General features: G+C 42.9%; 1 protein-coding gene across 1 annotated transcript in view; it reads right to left on the bottom strand.

Annotated features, from left to right (window-relative positions):
* ITGB6 (integrin subunit beta 6) overlaps window positions 1-22,388 on the bottom strand; it is a 147,238-nt gene that overhangs the window by 101,308 nt on the left and 23,542 nt on the right. Inside the window, 1 exon segment of the mRNA XM_030208990.1 lies at window positions 5,893-5,982. Coding sequence (XP_030064850.1) covers window positions 5,893-5,982 — 90 coding nt within the window.

Here is a 22,388-nt window from a genome sequence, read left to right as displayed (position 1 = left end):
TTTGAAAGACTGAAAAATTGATTCACCTCTATCAGTTCTAGTCCACTCAGGATTTTATAGACCTCAATCATATCCCCCCTCAGCCTTCTCTTTTCCATGCTGAAGATCCCTAACCTCTTTAGTCTTTCCTTATTTGAGAGGAGTTCCATCTCCTTTATCATTTTGGTTGCTCTTCTTTGAACCTTTTCTAATTCTACTTTATCTTTTTTGAGATATGGTGATCAGAATTGAACACAATACTCAAGGTGAGATTGCACCATGGAGCGATAGAAATGATAATATTCTTGGTCTTATTTTGCATCCCTTTCCTAAAAATTCCTAGTATCCTGTTTACTTTTTTGGCCGCTGATGCACATTGGGCAGATTTCAGTGTATTATCTAAAATGGCACCTAGATCTTTTTCTTGAGTGCTGACTTCTAAGATGTACCTTAGTAACAGGTAACTATGATTTAAATTATTCTTCCCAATATGCATCACTTTGCATTTGTCCACATTAAATTTCATCTGCCATTTGGATACCCAGTCTTCCAGTTTCCTAAGGTCTTCCTGCAATTTTTCACAATCTCCATGTGTTTTGACAACTCTGCATAGTTTTGTGTCATCTGCAAATTTAATCACCTCACTTGTCATGCCATTTTCCAGATCATTTATAAATATGTTAAATAGCACCAGTCCCAGTACAGATCCCTGTGGCACTCCACTATTCACCCTCCTCCATTGAGAAAAAAATGGCCATTTAAACCTACCCTCTGTTTTCTGTCCAACAGAGTCTATGAAAAGGCAGCACTGTAAATATTACACCAACCCCGAGAACACACCTCTTGTTGGAAAAAGAGAACAAGCAAGTATATGCCAGTATTTTGATCATTTATGCTCACTCTTGGCGCCTAAACAGTTCTTGGTGAACTGTTACAGAATTACTCTTATGATCCCTAAGTATTAATGATAGTGTCCAGGCTCTGCACACCCAAAACACACACACACAGTCCTCTATCAGCCAAACACACACATACACAGTCCGATATCAGCCAATCCTACAGGCCCACGGGAGAATGAGGAGGTGCATGCTACAGCCAGCACAAAATAGCTCATCCCCTGCAAAATGTCGGAGACACAGAGGCTGAGCTGTTAAGACAATAAAGGTACAAAAAAAATTAGTTTTGCTTTAGTGATTTGAATATACCAGATTTGGGAATCTGAATGTGCAACGTCTTTGATATCTTTGTATATTACATTACAGGACAGAATTCATTTCTGTTTCTCTGGCATTGTACTGCAGGCAGAATCCAGTTTCTTGGAGTTTCTAGTTTTAATACATGGTAAGTAATTCCATATTTGCTAACGGGGCAATTCTATAAATTGATGCCTCAATTCCATGCACTTTGTTCCAATTCTATATGTATATATATATTTTTTTTTTTGTTACATTTGTACCCCGCGCTTTCCCACTCATGGCAGACTCAATGCGGCTTACATGGGGCAATGGAGGGTTAAGTGACTTGCCCAGAGTCACAAGGAGCTGCCTGTGCCTGAAGTGGGAATCGAACTCAGTTCCTCAGTTCCCCAGGACCAAAGTCCACCACCCTAACCACTAGGCCACTCCTCCACTTGGTGCCAAGATTCCATTATAGAATACTACCGTAAGTCGGCATTGGCGTGCCCATGCTTAGGTGCGCCCTCTTACACCATGCTAATGACAGGTCTAAGTTGGTAGCATAGATGTGCCAAGAGACTTGCATAATTTATAGTATTCGGTAAGTGCACATTACTAAAAGACACACCCATTGCCCTCGCTTGCTCCGCCCACACTTACACCCCCCCTTGCAGTTCTGTGCTATGGCACTTAGGCAGTACCTTAGAGAATAGCACCTAGTGCACATAGGAGCCTAATTGTCAATTAATGGCACCTCCGATGCACGAAAGTGGCGCATACCTCTAGGTGCCAGCTTATAGAATTGTTCTACAAGGCTTTATCCATATTTTGCAGGTGCAACCAAGGTGAAGTATTTTGTGAACTTGTGGTTTCTGTGTAGTAGTCTGGCTTGTTCTCTTTTTCCAACAAGAGATGTGTTCTAGGGGCTGGTGTAATATTTGCAGTGCTGCCTTTTTATAGACTATTTGGCCAGTTTCTGGGAGGTATAGCTATTGGGGGTGAGGTCAGTGGTCACCCTTAAGGATGGCCCTACATCTGATTACCTGCACTTCTTTTTGCTAGAAATAAAAGCAGGGCTTTTTTTGAGGGGGTACTTGGGGGTACTGAGTACTGGCACCGCTACAATTGACCCATGGACCCCGAGTTTTAATGAAAGAGCGCAGGCCATACACACCAATTCTGCCTTGTCATAGATTCTGTGACTGGTTGCAGGGGGCCTGGCTATCGTGGGGTGGGTCCCTCAGTGATCACCTCACCCCTTAAGGGTGGCCTGGCATTTGAATACAGGCACCTTTTTCGGGAGAAAAAATGCACTGAATAAAAGCAATGCGTTTACAGCCACACCACCCTGAGAGAGCTCAATCTTGTCTGATCTCAGATAAAAAACACTAAAGCTACATATATTCAATCACTTCCTGTGAAGAAATTCAGACCATACACCATTGCAAAGTGTGGAATTCAGACTAAACAAAGTATCTCAGTTTTCTAGTAATATGAAAGCCAGACAAAAAGTAGAATCTCCATTAAAGTTACAGACTCTGAGAAAATCACAATGCTACTGGTTAAAGTCTCAACCCTAATTTCATTGAGACTGCCTGCAGGAAATCTGTGTGCATTAAACAAGGTAAACAAATACAAATCCTTTTCTCCCTGCCTTTTATTCTATGATTTACAGATATTAGGTCATGAGTCACGGATAGATCAGCAGTATAAGAACAGCCATTTCCTTGCTGCTGCAGATAAAAAGATTTATCAGAAAATAATGCCTTTCCTGGTAAATATATTATTATTAACCACTTTGACCTGCATGAGCAAATAATATCTGATTCATTCTGTTCCTGCTAGTTTTAAGGTCAGTTGTTAAATCAGTTGGTGAGATTAAACAGTGGAGAGATACTGTTTTTATATTTGGGTTATTTCACTTGAATTGAACAGCTTCAGGGATAGAAAGGAATGGTTTAAGGATTTCCATCATTATTGTGCATGTGCTGTTTCCATTGTATGTACATTTTACCTCATTATATACATGGTGGATATCCTGAAAACCAGACAGGCTATCCCCCAGATTCTATATATGGTGCCCACATTTGGGTGCCTAAATTTGGGCACCTAACGAGCCCTTAACTACCAATAGTTGGGTGCTAACAATCAATCCTTGATGTTAATTGGCACTCATTAAAATTTGCATGTGCATCGGGCTGAGCTCCATTCTATAAGGCATGATGCTTAACTCTACTAGAATGCAACTCATAAGGGGGCGTGGCCACAAAAAGTTACGTGCGCAAATACTGCCTCAGTGAATCTAACTTGGGTGCCAGCATTTACACCAGGTTTCAGCAAGCGTAAGTCTGGTACCTAAGGTTACAGCACCATTTGTAGAATGACAAGGTTTGCATACCAACCAGTAGATTCCTATTTTTACTCTCTTGCATTTATGTATTTAAAATTCTTTTGTACCCCCTATAAGCTTCTATTAAAGGCAAAGTGTACAAAAACATAAAAGACCATAAAAACACAAACAGGGCAATTCAAAAAGCTAGTGCCTAGAGGTATGCGGCACTTACGTGGCTCAAAGGTGCCATTAATTCAGTTAGACACACCTATGTGCACTAGGCATTATTCTATAAGGGGTCATTTTACTGAGCTGTGGGAAAAAGGACTCTGCAGTAGCAATGGGAGCTGTTTTTCCTGTGTGCCAGGGCTCTTTTTACCGCAGCAGGTAAAAAGCCCCTAAAAAAATTGCCATGTGGTAAGATTACTCTTACTGTGTGACCATGCGGGGGAGGAGCACTTACTGCCTCCCACTAAGGTAGTGGTAAGAGCTCCCACGGTAACCCGGAAGCGTGCAGCGTTGCCCAATTACTGCTGGGTTAATGCCACGCTATTAAATTTAAAAATATTTTACGGTGTGCCAGAAATGGCATGCACTCAAGCTGGAACTACTGCCAGCGGCTACACTGGGTCAGCGGCAGATCCAGGATAATGTACTCTACTGGGATGTCTGTGTGGCTTTCTAGTAAGACTATTGGCCCCCAGACACCCCAATGGCTTGTTTTTATGTGTTTTTCCCTTGGACGTTTTTTTGTCTCAAAATGGCCCTAAAAGAAATAAAAACACAGTGAGCAAGAAACACATAAAATAGGGACATTTTCAAACCAAAAGGATGGACTTTTTGTGGTTTGAGAATGACCACATTTGGCACTGTATTTTTGTAATTTTTTTGCAAAACGTCCGAAATCAGATTTGAACGTCATATCGAAAAGCCCCTCCACATGCCTTTTCATAAAAAGCTGAAAATATGCTTTTTTTAATGAATTATTTTGATTCCTAATCAGTAGGCCATGACTTAATACTGTTGATGGAAATTGAGATTTATAGTAATGATTGTTAAATTACTGTATGATTAGTATTGCTATTTGGTGTGATGGTATTTTCAGACTTTGTTTTTTTTTTTTTTTTTATGTATGCCCTCCATACTGCACTTGACACTGCCTTGGAAATGTGAGTTATAAACTACTAGTATAAAAGGCCCATTTTGGTAGACAATGAAATGGGCGCTAGCAAGGTAATCCCCCTCCCTCCCTCCAGACCCCCCTCCATCCCTCCCGAGTGCCAGACCCCCCTCCCTCCCTTCCGAGTTCCAGACCCCCCCTCCTGAGTTCCAGACCCCCTGCCCAGACCCATCCCTCCCTTCCTCCTTTCCTTCCGTCTGAGTTCCAGACCCCCCTCCCTCCCTCCCTGCCTCCCTCTCTTCTGAGTTCCAGACCCTCCCTCCCAGTTCAAGGCCCTCTCACGCCCCTACTTCCCTCCCTCCCAGTTCAAGGCCCCCTCACGCCCTTCCCACCGAGTTCCAGACTCCCCCTCCCTCTGATTTCAACACCTCCCCTCCGTGTTACTGACCCTTGGACCCCCGTGCTGCGACCCTCTCGACCCCCCCTTCCCGCAGAAAACCCTCCTCCGCTGCCATCGCGTACCTGTGTTGAAGACAGCCAAAGTTCTCTTCTCATCTGCGCCAGCGATGCTTGTTGAATGATCATGTGTTGAAGTTTCTGTGCATGCGTCTGATGTCAGACGCACGCACAGAAACTTGAACAGATGATCATTCATCAAGCAACGCCCCGGCGCAGCCGAGAAGAAAAGTTGGGTTGTCGTCAGCACAGGAACACGACGGCGGCGGGGGAGGGTTTTTGGCGGAAAGGGAGGTTTCAAGAGGGTCGCGGCAGGGGGGTCCAGGGGTCAGTTACACAGAGGGGGGTGTTGAAATCGGAGGGAGGGGGAGTCTTGAACTCGGTGGGAGGGGCGTGAGGGGGCCTTGAATAGGATGGGAGGGAGGGAGGGAGTGATGTGTGTGTGTGGGGCAGGCAGGGGTGTTGATGTTCTTTGGGTGTGGGGGGGTGCTTTGGTGATGCGCCGAGGGGGTTCTGTGTTGCCCCACTCCCTGTCACTTGCTCAGAAGTGGCAGGGAGCGGCGCACTGACAGCTGATTCCCAGGCAGGGGGAGGAGTAGCTCCTCCCCTTTCCTTGGAATCAGCTGTCAGTGACGTTACTGACGTCATTGCATTCTAAGTGGCTTAGCAGACCGCCTCCGAGGGATCCACGGTCCCAGGCAGGTTAGAACGTTGGAGGTGAGTATTATTATATAGGATAAAGTAAATTAAATGAACGGCAAAGCTCAAGATCAGAGACTCGTGGACGCTATGTGGAACTACAGAGAATGACTAATTAGTAAATACCTTACTTTATATGCATCAATGATCAGCTGCAGGATGTTTCCAGAGTCTTTCTGAAGATGTCCAACTGTGGCCCCTGGAATAAGTTTGGCATAATCCTGCAAATCAAAAAAAATACTGAAATTGTAAGAAAATGGGATATGAAAACACTGGATCACTGTCTGAGTCAACCCTATTGTTAACTATTATAGATATATCTGCATAGAATATGCTTCCTATTTGATACTATTGCCCAGTGGCTCCACTTTTTCAGGACAAGTCCTGATATTATCCCGCTGCGTGCAGGGACTAGTAGTACTGTCCTGATGGCATCCCCTAAGAGAAACAAGGCAACAATTCCTTACATACAGTGGACTGGACCAACTAGTCCTGAAAAGCCTTACTTCCAATGTCCGCCATTAAACTAGAAGCAAACACTATTCACACAAAGACAGGGAAGAGGACGATACTGAGAGCGAAGCATGCTGAATCAAATATGCAGATGAAACCTGTTTATAAAATCCTTTGATGGTGTCACAAGAAATTCCAAATAGTTATCTAAAAAAAAAAAAAGTACTATTTGACTCCCTGGCTTAGCTGAAAAATTCTATTTTAAATCTCCAGCAGTGCCATGATTGCTTTAAATATTAGATGCATAATAACTATCCTTTATTATCTCAGTGAAGTGCTATTGTGAATCAGCAGGGGCCAACGTGTTTGGTCTTAACTGCAGACTGCATTGGCATGTCTGGTGGTTATAAATGATAGCACTGTGTCTTCAGAAGATTATTTATAAGATCAAGGAACTGTGCGCTTTGTAAATATGCATTATGTAAAGGCTGGATACAGGAACACTGAGTACATTTGGAATCCAATTCATAACAGAATTACAATTGTGGAACACACATATTTTCAGTAAGGCATTTTCCCCTGCCTCTTCCATCCCTCAACTGGTGCTTTCGAGAAGCATGTAACATTTGTTACTGTTTATCTGTTAATATCTAGTTGCTACTATTCTAATAACAAAATATGGGGATTATTTTAACAGAAAAACGTCCAAAAAGTGTTATAAAGCGGCAGAAGGACGTTTTGTTTGCCAAAACATCCAAATTGCTGTTTTAAAAAACCATTTTTAAGGCAGTTTTCTACGCTGTTTGTATGTAGTACACCCAAAGCACAAGAGGGTGTGTTGGGGGTGGAATTTGGGTGTTCCCAAATCTTTATTTCTGCCATAATGGAACAGAACAAAAATGTCTGGGGCTAAAAGTTAGACGGTTTGGTCTAAACCTATTTCAATCACAACAAAGTCACAAAAAAGGTGCCATAAATGAACAGATGACCACTGGAGGGATTAAGGCATGATACCACCTTACTACCTTAGTGGTCACTGACCCCCTCCCACCCCCCCAAAATATGAAAAAAAGAGTACATATAAGCCTCTATGACAGCTTCAGATGTTATGGTCAGTCCAATTAGAGCAGCAAGTAGGTCCCTGGAGTAGCCTAGCGGTCGGTGCCGTGCTCTGTAGAGAAGGGGACCCAGGCCCATATTCCTCTCTGTTACACTTGTGGTGGAAAGTGTGAGCCCTCCAATTCCCACCCCCCCCAAAAACTACTGTACCCATGTATAAGTGACACTTGCAGACATATGGGCTATTGTAGTGGTGTACAGTAGGGTGTTGGTGAGTTTTGGAGAGCTGGTGAGATGTGTTTCTGGGAGCTTTTATGTAAAGTCCACTGCAGTGCTCCCTAGGATACCCCATTGTTCTGCTGGGATGTCTGTGGCCAGTCTACTAAGAATGCTGGCACTCAATACATCTCAATGGCTTATTTTTGTGCATTTTTCCCTTGGATGTTTTTTATTTCCCAAAAATGGTCCAAGAAGATAAGATGCACTGAGCACAAAAACATCTAGGAAATGGCCATTTTCAAAACAAAAAGTTGGATGTTTTTCTGGTTTGAAAATGGCCATGTTCGCTACTTGATTTTTGGACATTTTCCGCAAAACGTCCACAATCAGATTTAGATGATATATTTTAAATGCTCCTCCACGTATGGTAGAAGAACTCGTGATGCTGTCCTGTGGCCCAGTGTTAATGTTCTTTGCAACTATATGGAAGATAATGGTTCCAGTTGGATCAGCTAAAGCTGGAAGGACTATGAGGAACATGTTCAAAGCTTCAGGCAAAACAATCTCACTTGTAAGTATTCCCCTAAATCTATTTATTTATTTATTTGGATTTTGTTAACACCTTTTCTGTAGTGGCTCAAGGTGAGTTACATTCAGGTACACTGGGTATTTCTCTGTCGCTGGAAGGCTCACAGTCTAGGACTTCTTTTGCAGGGACTCGCTGGCAATTCAATTCCTATGGGCTTCCTGTCATTTGCTGCACCGAGAATTGGTAGCATGGCTTTGTAAAAGAGGCTCTAAGTTTGTACCTAAGGCCATGGAGAGGTTAAGCAGCTTGCCCAAGATCACAAGGAGCAGCAGTAGGATTTGAACTGGCCACCTCTGGATATCAAGACAGGTGCTCTAACCACTAGGCCACACCTTCACTCTGTTGACTCAGAGTCAAGAACCCAGGCCTGATCCTCCTCTGTAACCCTTAGTTTTGGTTGTGACTGATTTGTGCTCTTGGCAGTAAGCCTAATGTATGATGACTGAGCTTGGGAAGATGTTGTATGCTTGAACAGAGAAGAGTCATGGCATATCAGTTGCAAAGCCTCCTATAGTTAAGTTCAAAGGTAAGAATCAATCAAGATCATGAAAAATCAATGAAGTATAGATAAATCAAAGAGGTGAACATTAACAAGAAAACAAAATGTAAATTAGACCATGCTAGCTTAAAATTCAGGAAATGATGTATATTGGGCTAGCATACAGTGTTCCAAGTTGTGTTTAAATAATCCAATCATAGCATGTGGAGCAAGAAATGAAAGGCAAGATATGTAACTACTCAGAATATCCAATAAAGTAATTCTGCATTCTAACTGTGCAAAAGAAGGTACTTATTGAAACGATTTAGGAGCATTGGCGTGGCCAAGGGTGGGCCTGGGTGGGTCCAGGCCCACCCACTTTGGGCTCAGGCCCACCCAGTAGCAACACATCTATGATGTGGCTGGCAGGGATCCCCAAGCCCCACCAGCCAAAAACCCAACAACTGTCCCTCCTGCATACCTTGTAAATAGCAGATCTTCACCTGCAGCGAGCAGCGACTGATACATACTGCTCGCACCAGCCCCACAGCCTTCCCTCTGATGTTTTCCTGCCTATGCAGAAACAGAAAGTTGCATCAGAGGGAAGGCTGTGGGGCCAACATGAGCAGTGTGTATTAGTTGCTGCTTGCTGCTGGTGAAAATCTATTTAAAAAGTATACAGGGGAGGGGGGATGTTTGAGAGACCATATGGCATGCAGGTGAGAGAGGGAGAGACCAAATCATCTTGTGGGACAAGGCAGAGTTATTCTGCTCACCCATCTTGGGCCTAGGCCCACCCAAAATTGGGTGTCTGGCTACACCCCTGTTTAGGAGGCCATTTTCAGAGTTAGCATAGTAAAACTGCATTGATTTTGAGAGAGAAATAACTTGAATTGTTTCTCTTTGAAAACAGCAAATGCAAGTCTACACACTTGCTATTTGTGCGGGTAATGGTTGGTGGTGGGGGGTTCAGGATTGAACAAAAACGCATGCAGATGTTTGAAAATTGAATACCTGAGTGCTGTTTTCCTTCCTCAAAATGATTTTCTCTTACCTAAGGGAGTGCATTTCCTCATTTGTCTTGGCAAATGGGGTAGTTGTGCACTAATGTCAAATCTTATACCTTTTTTTGCTAAATAGCAGAAATGGGGTCACGCATTCGACAGTTTTTGGTTATGATGCTGTTGAAGGGTTGCTACTTGGGTTGTTCACTCAAATCATAGCAGCAAAATTAACCCACAACTGCAACTTCTTCAGAACCATGCTGTCAAACTCCTTCTCACAGGCGAATGCTGTCGCAACGTTTTTGCGATTTTTGACACACAGGGCCGCTAAGCCGCTCTAGAGGCTCGTTAATGTTTTTTTTTTTTTCCAAATATGTTTATTATTTTAACATTACATATTGCATACAATTGACATTTTCCATGCCTGCGATTACATATAGCGTTAAATATGAACATATACCCCCCCCCCCTCCCTACCCACCCTCCTCCCCTCCCACCAAAGGTAACTCAAACTTTATATCCTGCTCCTTTGTTACCATGGCCTCTATGCCTTATTATACTTGCAGGCCCCTCCATTCCATATACTTGCTCCATGTTTTATAAAAACGGATCACCCTTCCTCTTCTCATAGCTGTTAGTTTATCCATCACACAACAAAAATCTACTTTCACAAATACCTGTTCCACTGTGGGAGCTACTGCTTGTTTCCATTTTCTTGCAATTAACGTACGGGCTGCTGTAACTATATATGTCAATAAACAATTCTGTGGATATGGTATCCCTATCTCATGTATATTAAGCATGCATAAACCTGGGGACAGCTGAACAGAAATTCCCAGTTTACTTTGAATATATGACATCAGGGTCACCCAGAAGGTCTTAATGATCGGACATTCCCACCATATATGCCAGAATGTGCCCTCTGCCCCGCAGCCCCTCCAACATGTCGACGCCCCTGTTTTAAATATGCGTGCCAATCTGTGTGGCGTAAGATACCATTGATATAGCATCTTATATCCATTTTCCACCAGGGGCGTCGATATCGAAAAAGATAATAAATTTTTGTATATTTTAGTCCATTTCTCAGGTGTATAAGTGGTCGACAGTAGTGCCTCCCATTTTGCATTATATGAGGACAAAGGGAGAGAATGGTGTATTAATGCTTTATAAATTCTAGATACTCCTCCCTTCCCTGACCCGGATCCCATTGCCCGCTCCAGTTCCGTGACAGCTAGTAGCAGCTCATTTTTAGCTTTCCGATGTATAAAGTCTCGGATTTGTATATAATGAAATCTGTCTCTGTCAGTCAGACCATATTCCTCTTTCAGGCTTTCAAATGTGTGGCACTGTCCCTCGTCCCATATCTGTCCCAATAATCTCAGAGAGGTTGAGGCCCAATGCCCATATACTCCTTCCTCCCTCCCTGCAGGGAAGTCCTGCGCAAAAATTATGGGGGTATTCAGATGGTACTTGCGGCCAGGAAACCATGTTAATCTGCATTTAATCCATTCCCCTAGGGCCACTCCCATCGGTCCCTGCATTCCTTCTATAAGGCCTCTCAACAATGGTATTGGGAGCCATGGGGCAGCCCACAGGGGAACGCCTCTCAGGCCCCATTGTGCTGCGTGTGACCAGGGTTTGAGTATCCCCTTCTGCCCCATAGACAACATTTGCAACAATGTAGCTCTATAATATAACCAGAAATTGGGCACCCCATTCCACCATCCTTTCTAAATTGATACAGCACACTTCGTTTAACCCGTGGGGGCCTTCTCCTCCATATAAAGGCAAAAACCTTACGATCTAATGCCCTAAAAAATGATTTTGGGATGTGGATGGGGATAGCCATAAACAGATATAGTAATCTGGGGAGTAGGGTCATCTTTACTGCTGCTATCCTCCCCATCCAGGACATACCTAATCCCCCCCAGCGCTCCAAGTCCTGAAACATCTCTTGAGCTTTGGGTACAAAATTTTCTTTAAAGAGGTCGGAGGTATTTGATGTCAAATTCACCCCCAGATATCGTATAGCTTTAGATGTCCATCTGAACGGGAAAAGGTGTTGAATTTCAGCTTGTAGGCCTGGGGGAAATTGTAAAGGCATAAGTTCTGATTTTTGTATGTTAATCTTTAGGCCCGCTATTTCCCCATATGAGTTAAGAATATCCAATACCACTGGTAATGTGGTCCCTGGTTCTGCCAAGGTCAACAGGACATCATCTGCGTACAGTAGGATTTTAGTTTCTTGACTTCCCATATGTATACCCTGTATCCTCGGCTCCTGCCTTATCATTCTAGCCAGCGGCTCCATGGTTAGCACAAATAGCAAGGGGGACAATGCACAACCCTGCCTTGTTCCGCGGAACAACTCAAAAGGTATAGTATGAGTGCCATTAATTTTAAGTTGAGCCATTGGCTGTCGGTAAAGTGCTGCTACCCACAGTATAAACTGTCCACCAAAACCGGCTCTCTTCAACAGTGCAAATAGAAAGGGCCACAACACTCTATCGAAAGCTTTTTCTGCATCCAATGAAAGAAGGACCGCTGGCTGCCCTATTTTCTGAATTCTATCTATTATATATTGTGCTCGCCTGGTGTTATCAAAGGTCTGTCTGTTTACGATAAAACCCGCCTGGTCCTCATGAACCAAACGGGGTAGCACTTTTTGTAACCTATTGGCCAGGATAGTGGTGAAAATTTTGTAGTCTGTCCCTAGCAGTGAAATTGGACGGTAGGATCCGCATTCTTGCGGATCTTTCTGTGGTTTAAGCAACAGCACTATTTCTGCTAGTCTCCACGAGTGTGGAAGAATGGTTTCTGCTGTAATATCGTTATACACTCGGGCCAATATTGGGGTCAAGATAGTCCTGAAACATTTATAAAAACGATTGCCGAAGCCATCTAACCCAGGGGCCTTCCCCCCCGGGAGTCCCCTAATCACTACGTCTATTTCCTCCTGATCTATAGGGGCCGATAACATAGCTCGCTCTGTCTCTGTTAATCTGGGAAAGTCTACGGCCTCTAATATAGAGCGGATCTGTTCCTCTGATGGAGCGAACTCCGGTTGGTAAAGTTTCTCATAGTATGTGACAAATTCTCTTTGAATATCCTCTAACTGGTCGTATACCTTCCCTTTCACGTCTTTTATACTATGAATATTGTTACGCCTAGTTAATTGTCTTAATTTATATGCCAGTATCCTACTGGCCTTATTGTTGAACTCGTAATATTCTTGCTGCACTTTCTGCAGCTGTTCTTGAATAATTTTATTTTCTAAAGCGGCCAGTTGGACCCTCGTTTTATGTAACATACTCTGTTGATCTGGTGTAGCGCACTGCTGTTTCACTAGGTTATCTAGATCCTGTATCTTAAGTCTTAATACTTTTTCTTGTTGTTTAATGTCTTTATATAAATACGCTTGAAGAGATATCATCTTTCCCCTTATCACTGCTTTCAGAGTTTCCCAAAGTATCCCCGGTGTAATATCGGCTGTATCATTAATAGAAAGAAATTCTTTTAGTTCACCTTCAATTGCCTTCATCTGCTTTGGGTCTGTTAGCAAGTTATCTGGGAATTGCCAGCTTTTTTGTCCACGCACTTCCCGCCGTCCCCTCAAAGAGAGAACAACCGGAGCATGGTCTGACCATGTGCGTGCCTCTATTTTTATGGACCTGACCTGCAACAACATTCCCTCATTGCCCATCCACATGTCGATTCTAGAGTGTGTGCCATGTGGTGCCGAATAACATGTATAATCTCTTTCCGTCCCATGTAAGACCCTCCACATATCCACCAGGCCCCATGCATTCAGAAAGGAAAGCAGTTTGTCCCGTTCTACCTGCGCGTATCCAGCTGCCATCCCAGTGTTATCTATCCCAGGGTTCATAGTGATATTGAAGTCCCCACCTATTAGAACCTCCCCTTGTACTATTTTTAAAAGCTGCGAGCTGACCTGATCGAAGAACTCCCCTTGGGCCTGATTCGGGGCGTAAACATTCACTATGGTATATATTTGGCCCTCCATTTTACCCACCATGATTATATAACGTCCTCTTATGTCCCTTTTTATCACTATCTTTTCCCAAGCTAGCCCTTGTTTTAACAGTATCCCTACTCCCGCCGTTTTCTTCTGTTGCCTATTAGATGCCAGATACTGAGTTGGATATTGCGGGGATCTCAATAAATGCTCATCTCTCTCCAGCAAGTGTGTTTCTTGTATTAGGATAATATCCGCTCCCACCCTATAGGCTTCTCTCAGAAGACTCTTCCTTTTTTGTGGAGAGTTTAAACCTCGTACATTTAATGTCATGCATTTTACCTGTGCCATCTTAATTCTCTATTTCTATCCTTTAATTGTTTGGTCTGTGTCTTATATGACTTCCATCTTAATATTACATAAATCCCCTCTTTCTGAGTTACCCTGGTATCCCTTCCCCCTCCCCCCTTTCCCCTTTTCAGCCAATGGGTCCAACTTATCCCACCCATTCAACAAGAGAGCGGTGACAACATACATGCCCTTTGGTTGATACTATTAAGCTTGCTCAAACCTCTATATAATGTCTCCAAGTCCACATTCACTCAGTGAAACCTGTATATAATGTCTCATCCTTATCCAGTCAGGGTGATAGCCTCTCAGGTCTGTCTGTCAGAGTCCCTCTATAGCTGTGGATTTTTGCAGCTGACTTGATGGTTGTCGGGTGAGACGCCCTCTCCCTCTGGTCACCCGGGTCCATCCTTGATGTTTCGGACGTGTTGTCGGCTCGGCTGCCTGTTCTGGAGTATCCTGCGCTATCTCCACCTCTGGCCAGGCTGCACGTGCTTCCTCCACCGATTGAATTTTAATCCACTTTCCATCCTCTTTATATGATAGCGCAAAAGGGTACTGCCAGCGATAAAATATTCCTTGATCCCGTAGATATTTCGTGAAGTTCCGGAACTCTGCACGGCGTTTTAGTGTCTGCGGGGCCACATCTTGATATATCTCAATTGGGAGTAAATCCCATTTGATTATGTCCATTTTACGGGCTTTGCTCATAATAGCTTCTTTAATCCGGTATTCTGAAAGACATGCTATTATATCCCTGGGCACGTTTGCCCGTGTACGCCCCAACACTCTGTGTGCCCGATCTATTTTAATATCTTCCGGTTGAATCGTCTGCTTCTCTTCTGACAGAATCATACTGGCAACTTGTTGTACAACCCTTTCACAATTTATATATTCTGGTTGTTCCGGGATACCTCTGATTCTGATATTTGATCTTCTGCTTCGGTTCTCTAAGTCCTCCACTTTATTTATGAGCGTTCCGCACATATCCTGTTGTTCTCTGAGAGCAGATGTCAGCGTGTTTAGAGTTTCCTGATGTTCGTCGATACGCTCATCCACTTCTGACACCCGTCTTCCCATCTCTACTAGTTCACCGCGAAGTTCTGTGGCCAGCTTAGTAATATCCTCTCTGCCACCTTTTACTTCTGCCCGGATCTCCATCAATAATGCGTGCATTTCTTTTGTGGAAAGCTCACCCTCGGCTGCCATCGCAGTCCGTTCTGCTTCCCGCCTGCTGTTTTCTGTTACTGCAGCTCGCTGCCCCGTCGCCATCTTGTTTCCCTCGTGCTGCGGCTGGTAGGTAAATGCTTTTAGCGATTTTCGGGGGCCGCCGGATTCTTTCCCTGCCATAGTGTGTTTCGCCCGCTGTTCCTGTATCAGAATCCGTCGACCTTTCAGGACCTGGAGTGCCAAAATCGCTATAACAGACGCTTTTGTTTGCTGGGCATGTAGAGCTGTTCACTCACGCCGCCATCTTATCGCGTGACGTCACCGTCCTCTCGGCTCGTTAATGTTTTTAGCGTGTGCTAATAACTGTGTAAATGCCTATAATATTCCTATGGGCATCTACACACTGTTAGTGTGTGCTAATTTTTAACACGTTAAAAATGCTAACACACCTTTAGCAAACAGGGTCCACAGACTTTTGCAGGCTGCTGAAAAGTGCAGAATGTGAAATTTAGTATGTGTGTTCTTGTCATCATATGTACTTGTGCGCACAGGGTAATTTTATAAACCGCATTTCAATATTAATGTATTTATTAGGGTTTATTATCCACCTTTTTGAAGAAATTCACCCAAGGCGGTGTAGAACAACATCAAGCTGGAAATAGGCAATAGACAACATCACCTTATTTTTTTTTTAACTCCTCTTATTCTCTTACCTATCTGAGGGGCTCTTTTACTAAGGCACGCCTAAAACTGGGCTGCACTGGTGTAGGCATGTGTTTTGGACGTGCGTTGCTCCATTTCCTCAGTGTGCCTGGAAAAAGGCATTTTTTTGTGCCGGAAAATGGACATGCAGCAAAATTAAAACCAGCGCGCGTCCATTTTTGGCCTGAGACCTTACCACCACCCATTGACTTAGTGATAAGGTCTCATGTGCTAACCAGGCAATAAGGGTTCAACACGCGTAAACTGCCAATTACCGCTGGGTAAGCACCATTTTCTACTTCAATGTTTTGGGTGCATGGCAAAAATGGAATTACCACACAGGGCACATGGTAGCTGGGTGGTAGTGCCAATTTGATGCATGTTGGACGCAGTAGGCACCTACGCGCCTTAGTAAAATGGCCCCTATGTGTTTCATCTTTGCTTATACTATATACTGTCAATACAAATGTTCTATTACGTATTGTGTTGACATTGTAAGTAGTATACTATCGGGGTCATTTCCGAAAAAGAAGGACGCCCATCTTTCGACACAAATCGGAAGATGGGCATCCTTCTCCCAGGGTGGCCCAAATTGGCATAATTGAAAGCCGATTTTGGGCGTCCCCAACTACTTCCCGTTGCGGGGACGACCAAAGTTCTCGGGGGCGTGTTGGAGGCGTTGCCTAACACATGGGCATCCTTGACCCATAATCGAAAAAAGAAGGGTGTCCCTGATGAGCACTTGAACGACTTTACTTGGTCCTTTTTTTGTTATGACCAAGCCACGAAAAGGTGCCTGAACTGACCAGATGACCACCAGAAGGAATCGGGGATGATCTCCCCTTACTCCCCCAGTGGTCACTAACCCCCTCCCATCCTCAAAAAAATTCTTTCAAAATATTTTTTGCCAGCCTCTATGCCAGCCTCAGTTGTCAATACTGAGGTCCATTACAGCAGTATGCAGGTCCTTGGAGCAGTTTTAGTGGGTGCAGTGCACTTCAGACAGGCGGACCCAGGCCCATCCCCCTCTACCTGTTACACTTGTGGTGGTAAATGTGAGCCCTCAAAAACCCACCACAAACCCACTGTACCCACATCTAGTTGCCCCCCTTCACCCATAAGGGCTATGGTAGTGGTGTACAGTTGTGGGTAGTGGGTTTTGGGTTTTTTTTTGGGGGGGGGGGGATCAGCACACACGGTAAGGGAGCTATGCACCTGGGTGCAATTTCTGACTGCAATGCCCCCTAGGGTGCCCGGTTGGTGTCCTGGCATGTGAGGCGGACCAGTGTAATACGAATGCTGGCGCCTCCCACGACCAAAAGGCTTGGATTTGGTCGTTTCTGAGGTGGGCGTCCTTAGTTTCCATTATCGCCGAAAATCAGAAACGACCAAGTCTAAGCACGACCATCTCTAAGGTTGACCTAAATTTTCAAATTTGGGCGTCCCCAACCGTATTATTGAAACGAAAGATGGACGTCCATCTTGTTTCGATAATACGGGCTTCCCCGCCCCTTCACAGGACGTCCTGCTAGGACGTCCTCAGGAAAACTTGGGCATCCCTTTCGAATATGCCCCTCCACGCCATACTTTGTATTGTTATTTGAATATATTTACTGCTGTAATTGTATATTGCTCATCTTTGATTTATTCTTACTGTATACCACCTTGAGTGAATTCCTTCAAAAAGGCAGTAAATAAATCCTAATAAATAAAATAAAATCAACAGAAAAAATTTCCAGATAATAGTACATATTATGGCCTAGTATGCTGTTTACAAAGTGGACACAATACGCAAGAAAACATCTTAGAACATAGTGAGCAGGATGGAAGATTCTGGCACTTGAGTATTTTAGTAAACGTTTCTATAAAAACTGAACAGTGGCTTTAATAGCTATAAATCCTAATAAATACATAGATACTTACTGAACATTTAAGTGCCTGCTTGACCTTCAGCCTATGCAACCTTTCCTTTCTGTATGTAGCATTGTAAATACATTTCAAACATGTAAGAAAAAAAATCTTCAAGATTTCCCTTTCTCTTGGACAGCTATTGCATCATTCATTCTTTTCAATGGTATAATTCTCAGTGTTCAGCTACTGCTCAATACATTCTAAACATTGCTTTTAGAAGCTCATTACAAGAGGAAAATTTGCCCTCTCTTTCTATGCTAGATTTCATTCATTTCTACTGTATTTTCCTCTCTTGCAAACTAAAGAGCAGGCAGAAAATGATGTGATCTGGGAGGAGTGCCAGAGTCTGCACAGATTATAAATTAGCTTTACTTTATGGAAACCCCTGTTCTTTGCATCAAAAAGGAACTGTTTTGGCAATGATTGCCATCACAATGACACAGGAAATGTAGAAGAAAGGCATGTTTGTCAGCTGATTTTGTTGGAGTGCTCTTTAGAATAGCAATAGGCTGGAAAAGCTTTATCTCGCCTGCTTGTGGAACAAATCCTCTTAATTAGAGTCTCATTGAATCCTTTGTGCAAATGGAAGTTAGAGCTATTTTAGACCCATCACATCAGTGAAAGTATTTGACAATGTCCAAAAATATTTTTACACATGATGTACATTCTGTATGTTAATACTTTGCAATTCTATCAAATATATACAAATTACCAAACACAATCTGATTTTGAGCCATACATTGGCAGGAAGTGAAATTCATGCAGTTGGAAACAGGTTTGTTTCGTAGAGACATTGAAGTCAAAGCAGTAGAGTGCACTTAATCTCGCAAATGCGAGTAGGCACATAAAAAGTAACATTTGTGAATATGTGCATAATCCATGTGAATAAGATAATGACATTAAAAATTATGCATAACATGCCATTACCTGTTATTGCAGTAATCTACAAAACTGTCCACTCTGCAGACTTCACTTACCTAGGAACCAAATGGTGGAACTCCTTACCACCCCTAATAAGAAATATATAGCAATATACTAGATTCCGCAAAATCCTCAAATCGTTCCTATTCAAACAAACCCTCACAAAGAACAACTAAATCTCAAACAACTATTACCTGAATTGGTTATTACTCTATTTACCATTAACTTTTTCTTTGCTTCATGTACAATTTCTCATTCATAATAGATCTTCTAAATGTTAAACATCCATAGTTATCCCAGTATGTTTATGATACTGTGTTGTAAAATTGGATTCTTACAACAAATTACTTTCTTATGCATTATTCTTTGTTATGTATCCTATACTGTTTATTGTAAGCCACATTGAACTCAAACTTGTTTGGGATAACGTGGGATATAAATGTCAGAAATAAATAATGAACGCATGTACGGCAAGGGAGAAATTCCATACGTGGGTGCCTGACACTCTGATGATGCATGATGAGAGCAGAAGAAACAGGAGAAGGACCTCTGCAGCAACACACATGCAGCACAAACAGCAAAGTTGATCCAGAGAACCGAAGAGCAGATGCAAGCTCAACAAATAAACAGCATTGGCGGAGTCTGATGTCAGCTCTACTGGTGCATCTGTTCAATTACTGAACCACATAGAGTTTGTTTTGGAAGTACCTAGAGATCCCTCATGAAGGCAAAGCTAAAACTTGGCCAGGTTGGGTCTCTCTCCAATAAAAATTGCTTTGTTGAACTTGTGTCTATTCTCCATTTCCCTAGATCACCTTTGGTGTTTGTGCTGGATCATGCATGGTGAGAGCCTATTCTAGTGCTCGTCACTAATTTTAAGTCAGGGTCACTTTGGATCCAAATGAGCTGTAGGAGAGCTGCCAAATATCTTCCCATGTGAGGCCACAACCTGCTGACCAGTGTATGTCAATGACATCTATCCCACCAGCCTGCCTTCAAACCTTTTTTTATTATTTCATGGAGCTGGGCATTTCCAAATGCATTCTCTTTGTCTATTGAAAATGCCTTGTCCTTCAAGTGTGGGCTCTTCTATTCGCTTCCTCCTTTCTGTCATGAGGTTGGGTAGAGAGACTGAGTGTAAGGGGAAAAAACCCCAGAATGATGAAGGGCTGCTCCAGAGGTCTCTAGAGGTTGGCATTGGCCCCTGGACCTTGCATTGAAGAGCACTGGCTTATTCTATAATGGCATCTGATGGTGAAAATTCTGTTATAGAGTATTAGTGTAACCCAGCATGGCTGCGCTTTACATTTATGTGCTTACAGCTACACCAGCCATAGATCTAGCATAACTGTGGGCTCCTACATGCAGCAAGGGTGTCTGTAATTTAAAGTATTCAGCTAGTTGTGTACATAAGTGCCAGCACTGCCCACGCCCCTCACATATGAATTCCCTTCTTGCATTTAGGTACTATGGGCTAGATTCTATATAAGGCACCTCAAACTTCCATGCGGAAAAAAAATATGCCTAGGCATATTCTCGAAAGTACTGCTATATTTATGGAATAGGCTTAAATTTGTGCACGGCATATAGAAGATGCCAAATGCCTCTCTATGCTACCAAATTTAGTCACAGCCATTTACGCCATGTTTTACTTGGCATAAATTCCAATGCCTAAATTGGGTGCAGACCAGGTGTATTCTATAACAAAGCAGGTAGATTTTATAAATGCCCATGTCCACTCATTACCATGTCCCCTTTTCAACTATGCAACTTGGAATTTAAGCGCACCACGTTACAGAATATGCTTAGCGAGTTGTGTGCATATATCTTGATTAATGCCAATTAGTGCTAATAATTGCTTGTTAATATACAATTGACAGCGCTGATTGGCTAGTTAACCAATTAAGTTACGCACATTGTTATAGAATATGTTTCGATTTCCATGCAGAAATTAAGGCACGTTATATAGAATCCTGGGGTAAGCCACTTAAGTACACCATTATAGAGTAGCACTTAGTCGCTTTGCTGCAATTTACATGCATGTGTACATTTACCCATGAACGTGCCAGTAGTAGTCTATACATTTACACGCACATATGGGGCCAGGTTCTATAAATGGCATCTAAAAAATAGGTGCTTCTAAAAATAGTGCTTATTTAGGCATGGTTTATAGAACAGCACATAGGACTGGGGAACATGCCTACATTTAGGAGTGACCATTTACACCACTGATAACCTGGTGTAAATACCCATGCCTAAATGTAGGTGCATTCCCCTGAATTCTATGTGTAAATTTGTGGAATGCCCCTAAAATGCCCACACTTATCTCATGGACATGCCCCTTCTTGGCTACGCTCATTAAGATTTACGCACACATTTTTTTAGAATTCACCTAAAAATATACAAGCATAAATCCTGATTACTGCCAATTAGTGCTGATAATTGGTTGTTATTGGCCAATTATCAACAGTGAATTGGCTCGTTAGTCTAGGTGCACATGTAAATTGGATACATGCTCAATTTAACACGCATAACTTGTGCCTTATACAAAAATCCGGGGGATGGCATGTAAATGTGAGCACCAAATTATAGAATTACTCTTTTCCTGGTTTGTAAGCACATTAGATAAAACGTTAGATTGTGAGCCCTGCTGGGCAAGAAAATAACCCGTGGAAGGGACCTAGATGGAGTGTGAGAGGAACGTGTTGGTGTGAGCGCCATTAGATTGTCCTAACAGCATCTTCAAGCACTGGCTCCCTATTGCTTTGCTACCAAGAAAGTGGCACTATGGCTAATTGTTGGTCTCATCTTGATTATGTGTGGAATTAAAAAGTAATATATGTGCTTTTGCACTGCTTCAGAAAATTCTGCAGCATTTCAATATTGGTTAGCTGGTGTTCCATAGTGCTGATGCCAATGGAGATTTTTTTTTCTCTTCTAAGCCCTTGGGATTGAGCCCTGCCCCAGCCTGCTGATGTCCTGCCTTCTTGTCTCTCTGATGGCCCCTGTGTTTCTCTCCTATCTCAATGTTGTGATTCAAGTCTGTTCCCAATATGGTGAATCTATGAGGGTTACCTCTTTGGGTGCTCCTTCAATAGAAATAGAAAGATCAAGGGTTTATGATGGTTAATTAAAGGTTTGAGGATGAGTTTGTTGGTAATCTGTTGATGTAATTGGGTGGGTTGAACCTGATATTTATTTGCTAGTATATGATGCATTTTTCAGTAGCTGGGAGGAGGGTGTGGGGGGATTGAGCATTGAGCCTGCCATGAGTGGGAAAGCGCGGGGTACAAATGTAACAAAAATAAATAAATAAATTCTGATCAGTGGGTCTCTGCTGGTGGGGTGGGAGGGGGGAGAATGGGAGGGACATAGAATTAAATTACTATTGGCCCTTTTTAGAGATAGTGGGCCTGACTTAAGGCCCTCTCTCTGCATTAGTGCAACCAGGAATTCAAACTTATATATACTGCAGGATTCACAAACCTGTAGTACTGATGATGCTCTGCAGGTTAGTGACTCCCATAGTAAAGATCACAGCAGCTTAGTAAATACTCAGGTCAGACAAATGTATCCATGCAAGTTTAGGTACACATATACCCCCTAATTCTATAAAAGTTGCCAAAAATTGTGCATGCAAATTTCGGCATGTGCCCAGTTTGCACATACAATTTAATTGAATAACGAGTTAATTGGTGCCAATAACTGGCTATGTAACAAGCAATTATTGGCACTAATTAGATTTAAGTGGCATTTATGTGCATAAAGTTAGGTGCTGGTTCCATGTCTAAAATTTA

Source organism: Microcaecilia unicolor, chromosome 7 (genome assembly GCF_901765095.1).
Source record: "Microcaecilia unicolor chromosome 7, aMicUni1.1, whole genome shotgun sequence".
In the NCBI taxonomy this organism is placed as follows: Eukaryota; Metazoa; Chordata; class Amphibia; order Gymnophiona; family Siphonopidae; genus Microcaecilia; species Microcaecilia unicolor.
This window is presented reverse-complemented; position numbering and strand designations above follow the sequence as displayed.